The sequence below is a fragment of the Gracilinanus agilis genome, chromosome 2 (assembly GCF_016433145.1).
Source record: "Gracilinanus agilis isolate LMUSP501 chromosome 2, AgileGrace, whole genome shotgun sequence".
Classification (NCBI taxonomy): Eukaryota; Metazoa; Chordata; class Mammalia; order Didelphimorphia; family Didelphidae; genus Gracilinanus; species Gracilinanus agilis.
Window position 1 is genome coordinate 283,765,714 of NC_058131.1, and position 20,904 is coordinate 283,786,617.

The window sequence follows — 20,904 nt, forward strand, 5'->3', positions numbered from 1 at the left end:
TGAACCCAGGATCTCACATCACCAAGCCTGACTCTATCCACTGAGCCACCTTATATAATGGGTATATAGATTACAAAGCACTTCCTCACAATATCTTCATTAGGAAGGTAAATGCAAATATATTATCCCCATTTTACAGCCGAGGTAACAGGTTCAGAAACATTAAGTAACTTGCCCAGATGTTTGTTTAGTCATGAAGCTGAGAACCACTTCATGTTCAATGCTTTTCACATCCCATATAGCTTCCCTAAAAAATTTTCTATTACTCTGGGAGAAGTACGCTTCCCAACAATCTCAGAGAGTTAGAGGTCTTCTTTTTGTTTTAATGACAGAGAAAACAAAACAGTTAGCAGCTAAGTGACTTGGATTCCCAAAGTTCCCAAGTCAGTCAGCAGTAACTTAAGGATTAGAATTCCCAGGCTGATTTTCCAGCCTCTTGGCTCTGTAGTCACATGCCAGGCATCATCATAACTTCATCACAATAATAGTAACCTTGTGTTTGTACCTTACTTTAACGTTTGTTAAATGTTTTCCTCACAGGATTGAGAGGAAAGCAGAAAAGAATTGGTTTAAAGAAGTCCTTTTAGAAGGAACCTTTCCATTAAATAAATATAAATTATGAAGATGTCTAAATAGGGCTTATTAAAAGAGACCATTGTAAAATTAGGTAAGAGGCCACTGTAAAATCAGCTAAGAACTCCTAACCTTTCTAGACATTCAAAAGCATCTGGTTAAATTTAAAAAATGAGCTCTGCCTTTTTCTTACCAAGAGGGTAAAGGAGTTTTGGTGTCTGCCTCCGCCAGAGGGTCCCATCTTCATGTGAGAGCACGTCATGGGGCCTATGTTTATAAAGCTCATTGTAGAAAGACATTTTATCCAGGAAACTATATACCTGCAGATAGAGATTGGAAACTTTGGTTATCTGCAACCACCTCAGTGAGGTGAAGCAGAGAAAGCAGCTTAATTCCTCTTTCGATTTTTTAATCAGATCAGTCAAACAGTCTTCCCCAAAATACCCCATTAGCTACTTTGCTACCTTCTCATTTGTACCACTTACTTGGTAGTTAGGTAGCCTTTATATAAATGTTATATATCATATTACCAACTAGGTGGTAAGTTTATTAAGGGCAGAATCTGTTTTCAATGTCTTTGAATCCTGCCATTGTACCTGCAAAGAGCAGACATTTAATACATGTACTCAAAATTTAGAAAAGATTACTGAGCACTAACTATAGGTAAGATTTTGTGTTAGATGCTGAAGGAGGTAAAAGATGAATTAAGTATGAACTTATATAAAGAATCACTGACTGTCTGGGAAAACAGGATAAGCAGAAGCACTGAAGATAAGGAAAAGTCAGAAATAAGAAGATTTAGCCTTGCAGGCCATGCTCCCAGTCACCCAGGGTTAAAATTTAATTCTCCCCTCCTCTTCTTTCACTCAGATCCTCTGATCAAATGGATTCTGGTAGTAGAGTAGGAATATTCCTTGCTACCCACTGCAACTTACAAACTTTCCCTTTACCCCCATGACTCGTCAATTTCTCCCCCTTTTGAGGATCCTGCTATCCAAATCTACCCCCAATCCAGATCTTGATGACAGTTATCCATTGGATCTCAACATTCAATGTCCTTCCTCAATGAAGTCACAGGCTGGCTCACAGACTTTCTCTCCACCACACAACTCCTACTCTTATATTACGGTATAATCTTTGATAATCTTAACATGACCCACTAGTGTTCAACTTCTACATACATGAACTCTTGTGTTTTTTTTTTAAACCCTTACCTTCCATCTTAGATTCAATACTATATATTGGTTCTAAGGCAGAAGAGGGCCAGGCAATGGGAGCTAATGTTCATAAACTCTTAAAAATTTCTTTATCTGAATAGCTTTCTTCTACCTTATAATTCCTAAGCCTGTTCTTTGTCCTCATTGTGACAGCAAATCCCTCTACTCTGCAGTTCTTTCCCTGGGCATCACCTTTGCACTGGCTATTCTCTCCTCCCTTCCCTATCTCAATTTCTTAGTGAATTCAGTTAAACTATACTACCACTTACATTCTCAGGGTTTTTGTGATAATCTTCTTTCACAGCTCTCCTCCTACCTATCTGACTGTTCCTTATTCTCCTTTGCTAGATTTTTATCCAAGTTATACCCACTAACCATGGACATCTCCCAAGGCTTTGTCCTTGGCTCTTTTCCCTTTCTCCACCCTGCTGTTTCACTTGGTGATCTCATCAGTTCCCATGGGCTCAATTATCATCACTATTCATATCAGATATTATATATAGAAAGCAGGCCCCAATCTCTCAGCTCTGTAACAACTGCTTCCTGAACATATATCAAACTAGATGTCCTGTAGCCATCTCAAACACATGTCCAAAACAGAATCCCTCAAACCCTCTCTTCTTCCCCATTTCAATGTTACTGTTAGGGGCACCACTATTTTCCCAGTCACCTAGATTCATGACCTTGGTATTATCATGGAACCCTCACTAGCATTCAACTCACATATCATATCTATTGTCAAATCTCATCACTTTTATCTTCACAACACGTCTTGTCGAAATCCCTTTCTCTCCCATGTTTTCACCCTAGAATGGGCACTGATTACCTCTGCCCTGGACTACTGAAATAGCCTTTGAAGTGGTCTCATTTTCAAATCTGACCTCCCTTCTGCCCATCATACATTTAGCTGCCAAGCTATATCACAAGACTTTCTGCTTTTCATTTGTGACTCCCACCTGCTGAGTACATGCTTTAAAACCGACTGTTCTCTATATTGGACTACCTACTCTTGGCTTTCTTCAAGATGCAATTCATATTCCTTCTTCTACGGGAAGTCTTTCTTAGTTCTGCTCCTCAACCAGTGGCCCCCTTCTAAGATCACCTTTTCTGTACACATTTGTATATCTGGTACATACATGGTTATTCAAATGTTGACTCTCCCGATTGAATATAAGTGTCTTTTAAGAACAGTGACCAGACAGAGTCCTGTATTTCTTTGTATCTTCAACATTTGGCAAAATACTTAGAGTAAGCCCTTAAAACAAATTTGTTGAACAGCTAATAGGGAAATATTTTGCATGACTTCACACATATAACTGATATCCTATTGTTTGCCTTCTCAGTGTGTGTGGGAGGGGTGGAAGGGAAAGAATTTAGAATTCAAAATTAATTCAAAGTGAATAGAGGAAAAAATGTTTACTGATGAGACTTCCTCATATCAAGCAGTTGCCAAGTCCTGTCAAATCTCCCTTTACAACACTCTTTGCATCTAATTCCTATTATTCACAGTCACCACTCTTGTTCAGGACTTCATCCTCTTTTGTTAGGACTATTCTAATGGCATTCTAATTGATCTCCCCATCTTTAGCTTTTATCCTCTTCAATAATATCCATCATACAAATTGCCAAATAACTTTCCTAGGGCAAAGATCTGACCACTTCAGTCTCTTGCTCAAAAAATCTTTAGTTTCCCCAATTCTCTTAAGATAAAAGCAATCTCCATATGATGCTGCCATTTACAGTCCTGCACATTGTGGTCTCAACCTCCTTTTCCAGCTTTATTCAAGATTATTTCCTTTTCTGTACAATATGTTCTGGCTAAACTGGATCACTACCTGTCCCCTGAACATAACAAACTGTCTCATCTTCATTCATTGGCAAAGGTTATCTTGCATGACGGGAGAATGCACTGTCCCTATCTCAATGTTTCAGAAGTCCTCCCCTTTTCAAAACTTAGCTCAGGTTCCACCTTGCCTGATCCCTGCCCCCAGCTAAATATGCACACATTCTTTCCCACCTTAAATTTTTTTCTTACTCTCATCACTCCCTATTCCTGAATGTTATACTTATTCCTGAAACACACCATACCCTAACTAATGTTACTAATCTGTGCAGGTGTTATACAACAAAACTCTATCCCTTCTTACCTGTCAACTCCAAATAGGACATTTGAGGGAACAGACTGTCATATTTTTCTATGTCCAACACATAGTGTAATGCTTTGCACAGAGGAAGTACTCAATAAATGTTTGCTGAATTAGGCTAAGGACTAATGTATGCAAATTCTGAAGTTATCTTCCTAATGGGCCAATAGAAAGGACTGGAATTTTGGATGATAAGCTTTATTAAGGGGCTATTTATATAAAGCCTCTTAAGCTCTTACTTTTTATAAGCACCTGACTACACATCATACCTTTTTGGCTGTGGATTTCCCTGATACAAGGGCTCTGAGCAACTGCAAAAGAGGAGAGAGGAGATGGGGGAACATCCCACACACACTGTCCAAGATGATTCCTAGCCCAGAGGTTGGTTCCTAGGAGTGGAAGGAAATAAAATAATTAATTTCTCACTTTCAACAAATCAAAGCATAATTTCTCCCCATATTTGGGTGGATAATTACTGTTATTAAAGCAACAACATATTTTCTCTAGATTCTCCAGCATTCAAAATATAAAATCTTAACCAATGGAAGAAATTTTTTTCCCTAATGTAAGCATCTGAAATTATCACAGTAAAATATTTGCCACAACAAAAGTTATTACATGACTATACTGTTCAAGGATATTAAGTGACTGACTTATAAATACATGATAATGGGGAAGTTAGATGGTTCAGTGGATAGAGAGCCAGGCCTGCAGATGGAAGGTCCTGGGTTCAAATCTGGCCTCAGACAATTCCAAGCTATGTGACCTCAGGCAAGTCACCTAACCCTATTGCCTAGCCCTTACCACTCTTCTGCCTTGGAACCAATACTTAGTCTCCATTCTAAGACAGAAGGTAACAATTTTAAAATATTTAAATGGGTCTGTATATGTAAAACCATTGATTCCTATATTTGCATCTCATCTACCAAATATGAAATGTGAATTTCCTCTAGGGAGAGCCTCAGCTTTATTATTATCATTTAATACCAGTTTTTACCAGGAATATTTTTCTATGCAAAAGCACAATCTATAAGTGAGGGGGAAGGTAAGCAATGAAATTCTGCAGATCAGGCAGATCATATTATATAAAATATATTAGCAATATATATTATATTCATATTTTATATATTATATTTAATATATTATATAGTTTATATATATTACATTTATAATATATAGCTTTGGGATTAGGAGCTTCTACTAATACTGAGAACAATGTTGGTAGGTAACTATTTTCTCAAAAGCCAAACTTGTACCCCAAACAGATGTAATACTTTCATAAGTACTCAGGTGTTCTACTACAGGTCTTTTTGAACTCCATTAACAGGGCTTCAAAAAAAAGCTTAAAGGGAAGATGGTATCAAGACAAGCTTCCAAAGGGGAAAGAGATGAGTAGTTCAATGTGAGAAACACCCTTCCATCTAAAGAATTATGCAGCAAAAATGGAAAGGTTATTTGAGACTCCTAAACTTACCGTTCCCCAGAAGAGTTCTGGAAGAGAAGGGTCTGCTAGAACTTCACATGCTGTGTCAATGACATCCTTTAAGGGAGAAGAGAAAGAAACCAGATTGATATGGCTTAGTAGTTTCTTGTCAGTCTATCTTATCTCACCATAGCATGTTAAACCAAAAACATCAAACATTCTCCTATTTTTTTTAAATTTTATTTAATTTTATTTATTTTTTTTTAACCCTTGTACTTCGGTGTATTGTCTCATAGGTGGAAGATTGGTAAGGGTGGGCAATGGGGGTCAAGTGACTTGCCCAGGGTCACACAGCTGGGAAGTGGCTGAGGCTGGGTTTGAACCTAGGACCTCCTGTCTCTAGGCCTGACTCTCACTCCACTGAGCTACACAGCTGCCCCCTATTCTCCTATTTTAACATACTAATATCACATTTTTCTGTATGATCTGTAAATATGAGCAAAACACATAAAATTTATTCTCTTTCCTGAGTTTTTGGAAATTCAAGAGCTTTTCAGTTGTCTAGTGTTCATGCTTTAGTATACTTGGAAAAAAAGATTCTTTATGGGTTGTGAAAATACAAGTAACATCCGAACTCTAGCATAATAACTTTTGTGTCCTTTGAACTCCAAACACATTTCTCAAACTGGTTCCACAAATTAAAAAAACAAAAATGTAATTTCCAAAATGGCATAATATTGAGAAGAATCAACAACAGATATACACATACTACTATTCCAGAAAGGCTATTTCACTGCTAAGCAGCTTTAGTATGTTTCATTCAAAGGAAACAAAACTCCAACACTTACTTGCTGATTGCCTAATGTGTGTAACTCCAGTGAGGTGAGAACAAAAGAAAGCAGTCCGTAGACACACATGCAAGCAGTACTGGTAGTACACTGTAAAACCAAAGCAATAAATGAGTGATGCTAAGGAACAAGATTAGTCCTTTCCCAGTCCTACCCCCAAATCCAGATCAACCCTACTTCAGTTTATTTGGGTACTTAACAGAGAAAAGAATTTGAGGTCTGATTAAAGTCTCCTAACTACTAGCAAAAATGTCCCAGCATTTAATAAGGTCAAGGAAAATAATACAATTTAGAAAAAGCACATGAAGGATGCTCTTGAAATTATCAAAAATTCATGGAAGATGATCCACGCTACTATTACTGCTAATAGCAACTTACATTTAGAAAATGTTTACTAAGTATACTTTGCTTTCTTAAGTAGTAAAATTTTTTTTTTTCATTTCTCTTTCTTTCAACACACACACACACACACACACACACACACACACACACACTGAGAAGGCAATAAATAGAATATCCATTATACATATGAAGTCATGCAAAACATTTTCTCACATAGTTGTGGAGTGTGTTTAAGAGATGAAGAAGTTTAATTTCACAAAGATTAAATGACCTGACCATAGGAACAGAATCAGTGTTGGAGCTGAGAACTGAGCCCCAACTCTTGGTGAGGGTATCCTTAACCAGTACAGATCTCTCTTCTATCTATAACTTAGTAGGAAAGTCTTAAGAGTTGTCTGAAGCTCTGATAGTTTAGCTAAGTGACATGTCCATTGTAGCCCAATCAAGTTCAGTGGTTGTTTTTTGTTTTTTTAAACAATACTATGCTGCCTTGTTGAACTCTCTAACTTGGTCAAAGAAAGCATAGCTAGACCTCACTCACATGTCCTTGAGAAAAACTAACAAGTTTAATCTAATATTGTTGGCATCACCATAATGGGACTATTTAGCTGAGTTTTTATGTTATGAGACCAAGGATAAATAATGTCACCCACATTGAGTTTTAAAAGTAAAGAAACTTTCTATATAGCCTTGTTAGATCTTAAATTGAATCCAAAAAGAAAATATTTCACCAGCCATGACTTAAGATCAGGTTAATCTTCAAGAAACTGTTCTGTTTTCTGCCCATTCCCCACTCCCAAATGCCCAGGAAAGACTCACATTATTTCCTCCACTGGCTAGTGATCGGAGTAGTCGTGTCAGATACTGGAAAACATTGAGCTGGATGGCTGTGCTGCCCATCCTCCTGATGACACTGCTTGTTTCCTCTGGGTTTAAGGTATGACGGAGTAGAGCCCAGGCTAAAAGCACAGGGGAATGATGAGGAATGTCTCCAAAGGTCAACATCAGGTGATCCATACTCTGTAAAGGAAAAAGACAATAGCTAGTATAAATGAAACAGGAATGATCAAGACCTTGGTAGATGTTGATACCAATCACAGCTGTGTAATACAGTGGAATCCTATTACAGGGCAAGAGGGACACAATGATTTCCCCTAAATATTGTTTTCTACCATCACAAGGGTTATCTAAGTAATCATCACTGCTCCAGTGAGGCTCATTTTGATCATAAATTATGTTAATAAAAGAATCAAATGGAAAGATATAAAAGTATCTGGAAAATCCTACCCGCACAAGTAGATTTTTCCATTTTTAGGAAGGATCATAAAGCACTCAAAATTTTATCAATTATCCTTCAAAATATGTATCACCTTCATCTTGCAATTCATTATCTTCATATGGGAAAATGTGGATGGGAGGGAAGGGCAAGAAAAATCAATCCTTCTAGGAAATTGAATGATCAAAGAGGCAATACGGTTTAGAAGATAAAGAGCCAGTCTTGGAGTCAGGTATACCTGGGTTCAAGTCCTGCTTCTGATACATACTGGTTGTGGGACCTTAGGCAAGTCATTTAACTTCTCAGAGCCTCAGGCAATTCTCTAAGAATCTCTCTAAGGGTGCAGAACAGTTGCTGATCTACATTGGTAGAGGGAGTTTCCTCACCAGGAGTTCCCTACACCAATAAAACACAGGTCTGGACAAAAGAAAGAAAGAAATTGAATAATCAAATCCTTGACTCATTTACTTTCCTGTTATTCCTGCTTAAAAAACTGAAACCAATTAAGCAAACTTATAAATAGGAGAGGCATCATGGAATAGTAGCTAGAGCTAGACCTTCAGTCCAGAAGCCATTCTGGGTTCAAATCCCACTCCTGACTTTAAGTGGATGTATTACAATGGGTATACCACTTAACTAATTTAAGCCTCAGGTAACTCTCTAAGATTTACCAACTAAGTTATGGATAGGACAGAAATTTGTACAGGTGAAGGGTAAAAGGAGTTATCATATCAATAAAAATTACATATCATTGACATGTTATTACAAGAAAAATTAATAAAGACCAGACAAGGAATCTCTGTCAAGAGCCTTGCATAGACAAATCACATCTCATCTCTAATTCTTAAAACTAAGATGACAGTGCAGAGCTCATTCTATGTATCTCTGTATTTTGATTTTCCAAAAATGAAAAAAAGAAAGGGTAGGAAATCCTGAGGATAAATCCTATATTGGGAAATTAACTATATTCTTATTTAATCTATATTATAATGTGCATTATATACATATGTATAAAATAACGTGTCAAAGATGGTCATATCCAGAGTGTTAACAATACTCCCAAGAAATCTTCAGTTACAACCAAATCCAAAGTTTACCTGACATATGAGCCCATCCTGGGCAAACTGATGGAGCTCTGTTCTATCATCCAAAGCACATTTATGTAATGAATCAATATCCATTCCCTCCACCAGGATAAGGGCACTGAAGTAGCTAGAAAGAAAAAGTATCAAAGAGTCATATGTGAGGCTCCAGACCAGACCTGAGAATAAGGTAGGACACAATGAACTTCATAGTATACTATCACTTTCACCTAAAAGAAGATGAAATGAAAACATAAGAAATCAAAGATCCTCCATACAGAACAAAGCCAAGAGGAATAAAAGGGGCTCTAGATAACACCAAGAATGAAGCATACTGCCTGCTTCTTAGGAGAGAGATGGCAGACTCGAGTGAGAAATGATGTATGAATTTTCAAACATAGCTAACACTGATTTACTTTGCTAGACTTAATTGTTACAAGTTAGGTACACAGGGGTGGAACAGTAACTAGTGCTGGTCTTGGAGTCAGGAATAATTAAATTGATATACTGCCTCAGACACTAACTTAATCTCTTTCAGCCTTAGTTTCCACATCTATAAACAGGAGATAATAATAGCACCTGCCTCCTGGGGTTATTGTGAGGACCAAATGAGATAACATGTAAAATGCTTTGTAAATGTGCTATATATAAATGCTATTATTATTACTATTACAGAGCAAAATTATTTAGAAGGAAAAGATGAAGTGGTGGGTAGTAAGGAAGTAACAGTAATATTTTTTTCATCACTAAAACTTTTTTGAAAAGGAGCTAGAGAAGAATGTATTAGAAGAATATGGAAAGGTATTTGGTTACTTTAAAATTTGTCCTTCCCCACCAGACTGTGTTGGCACTCTATTGACCTGAAAGAGGCCTTCCCAACAGGGCCCCAGAAGCATAGAATCAAGTCTTTGCTAGAAGGCCTCCAAAGAGTGGAAATCCAATCCACTCTGGGCAGTAGAACTCTTAGAAGCCAAATGTCCCTCTTTGCAATGTCTAGTCTTTGCTAGTAGCCCAGCCTTTTAAAGCCAAAGAAAACAAGTCTAAACTTTCCTACTTCTTTCTAACCTTTTCTTGCATGCCTTTCTTCCAAGTTTAAAAATATTTGAACAGAGCTATCAGATCCACCTAAATCTTCTCTTCTCCAGTCTAAAAATCACTAGTTTCTTCAACTAATCTTCATATGGCACAGACTCAAGGCCTTTCACCACCATGTTTGCTGAAACAATCAAGCCTTCCTTTGCCACTCATGTCCTTAACTGCAAAGCATAGAAATGAAAAGTCAAGCTATATTCTAACAAGGGGAGAGCACAGAGGGACTATTAGCTCATGTCTGAAAATTAGAGCTCTTAATTGAACCAAGATGGTCCTGGCTTTCTTAGTTATCACATCTTGGTGACTCACTTTACTTGACAAAAATGTATGAACTTGTTGAAGACAGGAATGAACAATATCCAATAACTTAAATACACAAAACAGAGAGTTGGGAAAGTGAAGAACCTGCCAAAGTTCACTAAATTCTTTCAATAAAAAAACAAAATTATTACTAAACCCCACCCAACCTTCTCATACTTGTGCAGTTTTATTTATTTAAGTATCCAAGTGTAAGATTTTACTTATGCCCCCTACTGAATTTCACATAAGATTCAGCCCAATGCTTTAACTTGGTAAGATCTTTCTGGATTCTAATTCATCAATTCAATATATTAATTATCTCTTAGCTAAATGTCATCTGCAAATTGATGAGCATGCCATCTATTCCTTTATACAACTTAATGACAAAAACATTAATTAGCACAAGCCTAAAAACAGATCTTGAAGATCACCTGCCACCCTGATGTGGGACTACTGATGACCTCTCTTGGAGTGACTATCCATTCTAGATTCAGTTAATTGTATCATCTTCTAGGCCAGATCAATTTATCTCATCTACAAGAAGAGAAGACGACACTTACACCACCAAAATCCTTTCTAAAATAATAGCATATGTCTGTAACATTTTTCCCTTCATCTATCAGTTTTAGTAAATAGTAAATCAGTATTTAATAAATAGGCAACGTTAGGTTAGCCTGACATGACTCATTCTTGATGAAGCCATATAATTCTCTATACCCATCCTTTACCCTTTCTAGATGTTTACCAACCATCTATTTAAACGAGCCATTCTAGAATTTCTCTAGGAATCCAAGTCAAATTCACTAGTCTACAATTTGCACTCTTGTTCTTTCTTTAAAAACTTGAAGTTAGCCCTTCTCCAAACTTGTTATAGCTCTCTCATTCCACATCTTTCAAATATTACTGAAGGTTCAAAAATCTAAAGTTCTTTCTGTTCCTGAGAATGTAGTTCATCTGAATTTATCAAGGTCTTACATATCTTAAGATATCAACACAGTATGGTATAGTTAAAAAGTGTATTGGATTCAAGTCAAAGTCCCTGGGTTCAAATCCCATTTCTACTACTTACTAGCTATGTGATCTTAAAAAATTCACTTAACCTCTCTTGGCTTTAGCTTCACATCTATAAAATGAAGGGGCTATACGGTCCAGTCTCGCTCTACAATTATAATCCTAAGCATTCCCTTTTAGCCCTATCTGTCCTGTTACCTTATAAATAACAAAGTCAAATGAAATTTCTTACCACCAGACATACCATTTCTAACACGACTGATCTGGTAACTAGTCAGACTATCAACATTTCTAATTTAACAATAGGGCTTCAGTGAAATAAATTCCATGCGTGGAACTTGTGACAGTTAGACAGATTAAAGCACCACAACAAATAGTTTCATGTTCTGTGTAACCCAGGAATAACCATGCCTCAAAACCAGAGTATATTCCTTAAGCCAAATCTACCATCTCATCTCTCATGTGTGAGATTTGGTCAGAAGGAGAAACAAATGAAAGAAAAAAAGATGTTTCGGTATAAATTAATATTTACTCCTAAAGAAAGAACTCAAAATTCATGCCCTAAGAATTAAATGAGTAATGTAATTTTCCATATGCAGGATGGTACACTATCATTATTATTCAAAGTCCCAGACCATACATCCTCCTAGTCCCACTCTCAACTCATTACATAATCTTACACATGACTCCCTTGACTATCAAATAAGGAGCATATCCATTCTTTCTGTCTCCTAGGAAAACAAGAGCAACTAAATATGTTGGTTAAGTGTCCAAAACTTATATACAAAGAACCAATACCTTGTAAGCTGAAATGAACAATGTCATTCTAATTTAGACACTTACCCAATCCTATCCACAAAAGGATCCATGCTCTCATCCACCAAATGTCTGTTGGTCTGCCTACAACCAAACCCTTGTGCTTTGAACATCTTAGTTAATAGCAGCAGGTCACCAGGAACCATTTCGAAGTAGGCATAATAAAGGAAAATTATTTCCAGCAGCATTGACTGCTCCCGCAGGCACTGAACAAACCAGCGAGACACTTGGCGTTCAGTCTATATAACCAAATGAGAAAGATCAAAAGGAGAGATTTAGAAAAGAATGAGAGAAGGGAGGAAATGCCAATTCAACTCAACATTTACTATTTCTCTACTATGTGCAAAGCATCAGAAATATAAAAACAAAAAAATTTTAAAATGAAACAGGGTCTGCCCTCAAGGAGCTTACATTATACTGATCAGATATACTACCTAAACAGAGAAATAAATTCAAGTGGTATACAAAGTCTGAATTGCAGGACTGCAAGTAAACCATCTAAGTTATAGTCTTAAAGATATTCATGTCCATAGCTACTATTGGTCACCTTTAAAACTTTCTGCAATCAGAGTAGTGAGATCATCAATGGGGAAACTGAGGAAGTTGGAGCCAGGCTCAAAGTTCCAATATTTGCTTTTCAGGAGGTAAGGAAAATAAATTATCAGGGTGAATAATATTAAAAGGTTATTATGTAGAAATATTAAGTAAAAGGATTATTATACAGAATTAGGTATTTCTTTGTTAATGACAGCAATATATATGCCTCATGTCTGCTCTGAATAGCATTATCACCACTAACTTTTTTAGAGGAAGTGGCTATATACATTTTCTTTCTTTTTTCCCTTTTTAAACTTTTTAATCCCTTACCTTCTGTCTTAGTATCAATTCTAAGATAGAAGAGCAGTAAGAACTAGCTAACTAGGTTAACTGATAGCTAGGAAGTGTCTTAAGGCAGATTTGAAGCCTTGTCCTCCTGACTCCGGGACTGGTTCTCTATCCACTTTGCTATCTATTTGTCTCATTTGCTAAAATATTACTGAATTTAGAGCCCTGTGGAGAAAAAAAGCATACAACTGTCAAGAACTAGCAAATATATCATGATAGCATACCATGAGATTTCCATGTGTTTCCCATGTTGGTGCCTCTGTTTTGTAAAGCTCCTCAAACTGCTGCCGGTACTTTGTGACCAACTCCTTCTCCAACTTATCAACACATTCAGAGTACTCAACCTAAAAAATTCCAACATAAATATATATTGCTAAGATAAGAGATAGTATATATTCAAATATATAGGATTACAGATGATATATAGTATATTAGCTACAACAATTTGAATAATATCATAAGAGTCATGAAACCAGGAAATACTTACCCTGTAGGGATGCCTCTCATCCTGGAAATAAGTGAGTAAATGTAAGACACAACGTAGAATACAGGTCCTTTCTTCATAATAATAATCTGCAATCTGGAAAGATCAAAGGTATCTATATCAACACCTAGTACAATGTCTTAACTTGATTGGCCCTCAATAAATGTTTTTTGTTACATATACATATACCAGATTTTTTTCATTGCATGGGTTAGTTTTGCTCAACTGCTCTTTTCTATCTTTTTAGTCAATGTTTTAAGGGATAGAAGAGGGAAGGGAAATATGCTGAAAAGCATAGGAGATGCAAAACCAAAAGCTATAAAAAATTATTTTTAAAATGTCTGTGGCTGATTACAGTCATGGTTGGAAAGTTAGAAATTACCATAATTATGCAAATACACCTAGGTCTAAGAACAAGAGGGGGAAAGAAGCTTTAAGTTCAAAAGAAATAAAAATCTTCATGAATCAACAGGTGAGAAAACTATTAATAACATAAACATGTTTCCAAACAAAATCTTTGACATCAGCTCTCAAATACAGAAAATTTAAGCAAATTTGAAAGGCTAGCTATACAGGACAGAAAAATAACCATCACAAAAATAGCATGAATGTTTATCTTATCCAACTGGAAGCAAACTCCCAGCTCTAACTTTCTTATTAAGCTACCTAGTAGGAAATTGCTCCAGAGTCTATGTAGTCAAATACCAATTTAAAGGGAGAACTTTTTGAGAAAGTGTGGCTGTGTGGGAAAGGGAAGAGAAGAGAGAAGGAGAGAGTAAAGAAATGAAAATTATTTATTCTCATGGGCTTCAGATTGGAGAGAAAAAACTATGGATCACAAATTTAGAGCTGAAAGAGAAGAGATCATCTAGTCTAACTCCTTGAGATCCATAAATACGCTTTAATCTTATCCCTCCTCGAATAGCTCCTCTTCCAAAAATGCCTACTTTTAAGTGTGCTTATTTCACAGATATGAGTTAGAAGACTCCTTCACAAAGAACTCATCCCTTCACTAATATAGGAAAATAGGGTCCAACAAATGGCAGTAATCCAAAATATTGAGGATGATCAAACTAAACACTGACAGTCAATTTTATTAAAAAGAACTAAAATAGTTACCACTACTGACCTTCAGGATCAGAGCCTGGCTCTGTCTCTCATCTTGCAGTACTGTCTATAAGAGAAATGAATGTGAAATAAATAGATTTATTGGCAGTTATCACAAAGCAATAAAAACAATGTCAGACACTTAGGATATCCTCTATTTCTTAAAAATAACTTTTATAATGGTCATCTTAGTTATCCTAAAGAACATTTTTTTATCCTTAATTTTCTAAGATTATACTCCATTTGCCTTAGAGGTATTATAGAATCTCTTTTAAAATAATTTAAATTAGGCTCTTTCCATTAAATGCAACTACTGGTGACAGTCCCTTCCTTCAAGTAGTTTATGTTCTAGTGGGAAAGACACCACATATGTATAATCACATTTAAGACATTCTATAAATATACAAAAAACATATTTAAAACACATACATAGGTATATACAAAATGCATTTAAAGCAGATTTCCTGGGTCCTTAACTGCTGGTGTCTTTTCCTTTGGGGACTAGGAAAGATCGTATACAGAAAAATACACTTGAGCTGAGTCTTGAAGGAAACTAGGGACTCCAAATGGTGGATATGATGACAGAGAACATTCTAGGCATGGGTAACAGGAAATCAAAAGCAATGAGACATGGGACAGAATGCAGTACAAGAAGAACAACAAGCAGACCAGTATGGCTGGGCTATAGAAGGTACCGGGGGAAGTAATGTACAAGAAGGTTGGAGAGATGGATGGGGCCAAGCACTGACTTCAATAGATCAAAACCCTGTAGCTATGGTTCTTACCACCATCACTGTTGTGGGTACCTGATGCCGATTGCAACATCTCTATAACTGAGTAGATAGTTTTCAAGGGTAGCTACAGCTAAAAACTCATCACCACATAGCCAACTGGTAATGATTCCCTGAAGCTAGAGTTAGGCTACATGTGATCTGTCACTGGGTCATATTCGAATCTTTTGCATGACATGCTACAATTTATATTCCACTAATATAGTCTCTAATTACCTAGGGTCACCTCCATTTTACAAAAGGACATCAGAAGAGAATTTTAGTGAAGACTGTCAGGAACTAGAGATGACAAAATGTTAAAAATGGATACAACTGCAAACCTTTAGTGAGTCCCGGGTCCCCCTATAGTCCTCTTGAAGGTAACACTGAAGTAACTGCACACTCTGCTCTTCATCAAGGCCCTGAAACAAAGAATATATATAAAAGTATATCAAGAATAACTATTTCAGCAAAGAAATCATAGAGGAGGAGGAGGAGGAGGAGGAGGAGAAAAAGAAGAAGAAGAAGAAAGAACATCAGCAACAATAATGACATTCAAATAGCACTTAATATATGCCAGGCATTTTGCTAAGCACTTTCCAATTATTATCTCATTTAGGCATCTAGGCAAGTACCCTGGACATGAGTCAGGAAGACCTGAATTCAATTCCAATTTCCTCATCTGTAAAATGGAAATAATAGCAGCACCTACCTCCCACAGTTGAGGTGAGGATCAAAGGTGATAATTGTAAAAGACAGCATATTGCCTGTATAATTGTTGTTAGATCCTCACACTAACCTCAAGAGGTAGGAACCGTTGTTATTATTTTACAGTTGAGTATAGTGAGGCAAACAGAAGTTGAGTGACTTACCCAAGTTCATACAGCTAATAAATGTCTGAAGCTGGATTTGAATTCAGGTTTTCCCAACCAAGTCTGGCACTATATCCACTGTGCTATCTAGCAAAACCAGGCATGGTTACTGAAGAAGCTGAATTAAGACTAAAGACAATGGAGTTTCTGGCCCAATACGGTAAGTCAATGGGACATGGGACTAGGTTATGGAGGGACAAATGGGTCTAAGGTGGAAATAGACAGCAGGTCAAAGTCTCCAAGTCAATACGTAATGGTATCAGGTTTATGAGTGGCTATAGGCTGGGAAAAATTGGGAAACTCATTCTCCTTCTCTCTAACCTGCCCCAAAAAGAATAGAACCCATCCCAGGGTTTTTTTGTTTATTATAATGAACAAAGCTTTTAACCAAAAAGCAAACTTTCATAAGATTTTTTAAAAAAGATTTCAGATCATGGAATCACTGATACTGTTCTCTTCTAGCAATGTTAGGAGACAAGGTCCCACTATTCAATTGTTCTTTTTCTTCTTTCCTCACACATCATATGAATGTCAGAAACAATTTTGTTCCTCTGCCCACAAAGTTTAAATTGTAGCGATCAAGTCAGTAAGAATCACTATCTCAAAATGTAACTTTTGGGCAGTCTGAAATTCCTAAGAAAGTGACACTACCAATTCATATGAAATTGATACTAAATATAAGTTAATCAACCTAAAGACCAAATGATACTACATACTTTGGCAAGTGTCTCTGAAACACCATAAATAGGAGATAGCTTGTAGTTGGGATTCATAGCTTGTAGTTGGGATTCTAAGTAAAAAGAACTGAAACTTGGCTATTTTCAGACATAATACACAGATATTCATACAAAATCTACAGAAATATTTTGGCGCTAGGGTTGATCTTTTCTCACCAAAAATTTGCTGATCCTCAGGCCCAGCTCCTTCAGTGGTGGAGCTACATCTTTATTTGCTTTCACTTTTTCTGCTGAACTTGCACTATGAAAAAAAAAATCCTTTATTCATTTTCTATCATTCTCAATAGCAAAAAACACAACAGGATATAAAATGTAACTATTACTTAATGATATGAACAAGTTTCTAAATTGACCTCATCTCTCACACTAGCAATGCTATTAAAACAAACAAACAAAAAAAAAACAGCCACCACCACCATCAAAGGCTATCTATGTAATTCTAACACTGAAATAATGTTGGTTTCTCTCTAACCTGATAGAAATTAAAACTCATTTGCATAATTAGTTTTTTCTTTAAATAAAAATAATTTTATTTCAAAGCATCATAGAATCAGATAACCTTCATGTCAAATGAATGAATAAAATATTAAGTGATTCCTATGCTGCAAGACAGAGAAAAAGTCTCATGGTCTCTTCCTTACAGAAAAGTTCTCACTATGGAAAATTTGAAACACTGGTAATTTATCTTCTCTTGATATCAGTACTATAATGGAATTCTCCAATGCTGTGATTTCTAAAAGGGATCTTCTATTCTTCAAGGAAAAAAATGAGCCAATTAGCCCATTACTCATAATAAAACTTTTCTGACCGGAACATCCTGATGATACCAGAAAAATATGACAGCTACCAATAGAGTCCAATTAGAAAAGAGAATGTTAATCTTTTGGGGGTCATGGATCCTTTAGAGAGTCTGGTGACTATGGACTCCTCAGAATGTTTTTAAATGTATAAAATAAAATGCACAAAATTACAAAGGAAACCAATTATGTTGAAATAGTTACCAAAATATTAACAAAAAAATTTCACAGACTCCAAGTTAAGAACCACTGAATTTAAGAGTGGTAGCACTGTATAGTAACAAGAACACTGGAGGAATTAGTGATATGAGGAAAATGAGGTACAGAGAAGCTAAATAATTTGTCCAAGATCACCCAGGCTCTATGTGGCAGTGCCAAGGTTCAAATTCTGGTCCAAATCCAGGGTTCTTTCACTTTACCAGCTCCTTCTGCCATGTATTCCTTGTGGACAGAATCCTCTTTGAACCTCAATTTCCTCACATGCAAACTAGAGATAATACTTTCATTACTGGGCTAATGGGAAGCTCAAATAAGAAAATATCTCCAATATGTTTTGTAAATTATAAAGTGCAATTCCAGCAATTATTAGCCATTTTAGGCTTCAGTTTCTTTATTTGTATTTATTTATAAAATGGGGATAATAATCCCAGGTTCTCAGAAGTCTATTGTAAAGACAATTTGAAATAATAAACATGAAATCTGTGAAAATTGCAAAACACTCTGCATAGAGAAAGAAACTGGACCTGGGAGTTCAATGGTGTAGGAATTCCCAAAAGTTTAGCCCCTCCTTTGCAACTTCTAATCTAAGACAAATGAGAGAGTTGCCTGAGAGGTAAAGTGATTTCCCTCAAATCACAAACTAATATTGATCCAAGGCAGCAGGATTATAAATTTAGAGTTTGAACCTAGGGCTTCCTGGTCTCAAGGCTAGCTCTCTATCATCATTATTCCAGGCTACCTTTGCACAATGCCTGGCACAAAGGACACATTTAATAAATGGTTGCTGAGGGGAGTAGAGTCAAGATGGTGGCTTAATAGCAGCAAAAGCTAAAACCACTCTGACAATCCTTCCAAACCAAACTTTAAAAAGCACCTCGAAATGACAGGAGTCAAAAAACAACAGCAAGTCTGAGTGAGGGGGCTTTCCTTCGCAACACAATTTAAAAGGTAGACAAAGAGAGTTGATTTTTACAGGATGGGGGGAACTGGAAGGAAAACTTCACACAGGAATGCTGACCAACCATGCCCCCCACCTACTGCACCAGGTTCTGAGCCTGGGCATAGGCCAACTTTGGGATCTAGGACCCTGCCTATATCAACAACAGAATACCCCAGACCCACCCCTTAAAGTCCCAGGCCCTGGTACCATCTCACAATAAGGCCTGGAAGTCCATAGGGCTTAGCCCTTTCAGGCCTGTGCTTAAAGCCCTTAGCCCCCGGGCAAAATAGCTCAAAGTGCTTAGTACTCTATCAGCAAAAACAGAATCATCAGCTTTCAAAACTCCCAGTCCAAAATAAATTGTGGTATATGATGGTGATGGAATACTATGGTGCTATAATGAATGATGAACTGCTTGATTTCTATAAGAACTGGAAAGACCTCCATGAACTGAAATGAGCAAAACTAGGAGAACATCATACACAGAGACTGAAACATTGTGGGACGATCAAATGTAATTACTCTGCTGCTAAGCAATGTAATGATACAGGATAACTCTGAGGTACTTATGAGAAAGAATGCTATATACAGCTAGAGAAAGAACTGTGTAAGTAGAAATCCAGAAGAAAACATGTGATTTATCACTTGTTTATATGGGTATATGATTTGAGGTTTTGGTTTTAAAATATTACTCTATTACAAAAATGAATAATATGGAAATAGGTTTTGAGTGATTATACATGTATAACCTAGTGGAATTGCTTGTCAGCTACAGGAAAGGGGAAGGAAAAAGGGAGGGAAGAAAACAAGAATCATGTAACCATGGAAAAAATTTTTAAAAGAAAAAAAAAAAACAACTCCCAGTCCATAGGCAAAAAAAAAAAAAGGGGGGGGGGGCTGGAAAAATGAGCAAACAGCCAAAGAAATACCTAACCATACAAAATTTCTATGGAGACAAAGAGCAAAGGCACAGAATCAATAGGGGATGATGAGATCCAAGCAACCACATGCAAAACTTCAAAGAAAAATGGGAATTGGTCTTAAGTGCTGTAAGAACTCTTTAAAAATTCAAATAAGACAGAAGAAAAATGGGAAAAAGAAAATAAAGTATTGAGAAAAGAAAACAACAACTTAAAAAGCAAAATCTGTCAAATGGAAAAGGGTCCTTTAAAAAACAGAATTGACCTACTGAAAAAAGGGGCAAAAAAATCCAATAAAGAAAAGAGTTCTATGAAAAGTAGAATGGACCAAGTGGAAAGAGGATCAAAAGGTTGTAGAAGAAATTCATTCTTTAAAAAAGACTTGAGGGGCAGCTGGGTAGCTCAGTGGAGTGAGAGTCAGGCCTAGAGACAGGAGGTCCTAGGTTCAAACCCGGCCTCAGCCACTTCCCAGCTGTGTGACCCTGGGCAAGTCACTTGACCCCCATTGCCCACCCTTACCAATCTTCCATCTATAAGACAATACACCGAAGTACAAGGGTTTAAAAAAAAACAAGCAGAAGAAAGAAAAAAAAAAAAAAAAGACTTGAAGAGGGGGCAGCTGGGTGGCTCAGTGAATTGAGAGTCATAACTAGAGACAGGAGGTCCTAGGTTCAAATCTGGCCTCAGACATTTCCTAGCTGTGTGACCCTGGGCAAGTCACTTAACCTTCATTTCCTAGCCCTTACCACTCTTCTGCCTTGAAGCCTATACACAGTATTGACTCCAAGACAGAAGGTATGGGCTTTTAGGAAAAAAAAAAAAAAAGGACTTCAAAAGTCATCAAGAAACAGTAAAACAAAATAAAAAAGAATGAAAAAACAGAAGAAAACATGAAATATCTCATTAAAAAAAAAAACAATTGAAAAACCCAGTTGAATTGCTCATTGGCTATGGGATGGGGGAAAGAAGAGGGGAGGGGAAGAACATGAATCATGTAACCATGGGAAAACACCCAAAACAAATAAACAAACAAATAAATAAATAAATGG

At 36.6% G+C, this 20,904-nt stretch overlaps 1 protein-coding gene across 1 annotated transcript in view; it reads right to left on the reverse strand.

The window, feature by feature from the left end:
• Window positions 1-20,904, reverse strand: part of NUP188 (nucleoporin 188) — a 46,128-nt gene that overhangs the window by 15,939 nt on the left and 9,285 nt on the right. The window contains exons 4-15 of the mRNA XM_044664010.1: window positions 17,136-17,220; window positions 15,712-15,792; window positions 14,623-14,667; window positions 13,497-13,589; window positions 13,234-13,353; window positions 12,152-12,363; window positions 8,921-9,035; window positions 7,367-7,567; window positions 6,206-6,295; window positions 5,409-5,474; window positions 4,204-4,323; window positions 767-893 (exon numbers count right to left, since the gene is read on the reverse strand). Coding sequence (XP_044519945.1) covers window positions 767-893; window positions 4,204-4,323; window positions 5,409-5,474; window positions 6,206-6,295; window positions 7,367-7,567; window positions 8,921-9,035; window positions 12,152-12,363; window positions 13,234-13,353; window positions 13,497-13,589; window positions 14,623-14,667; window positions 15,712-15,792; window positions 17,136-17,220 — 1,355 coding nt within the window. The remainder of the gene's footprint in view (window positions 1-766; window positions 894-4,203; window positions 4,324-5,408; window positions 5,475-6,205; window positions 6,296-7,366; window positions 7,568-8,920; window positions 9,036-12,151; window positions 12,364-13,233; window positions 13,354-13,496; window positions 13,590-14,622; window positions 14,668-15,711; window positions 15,793-17,135; window positions 17,221-20,904) is intronic.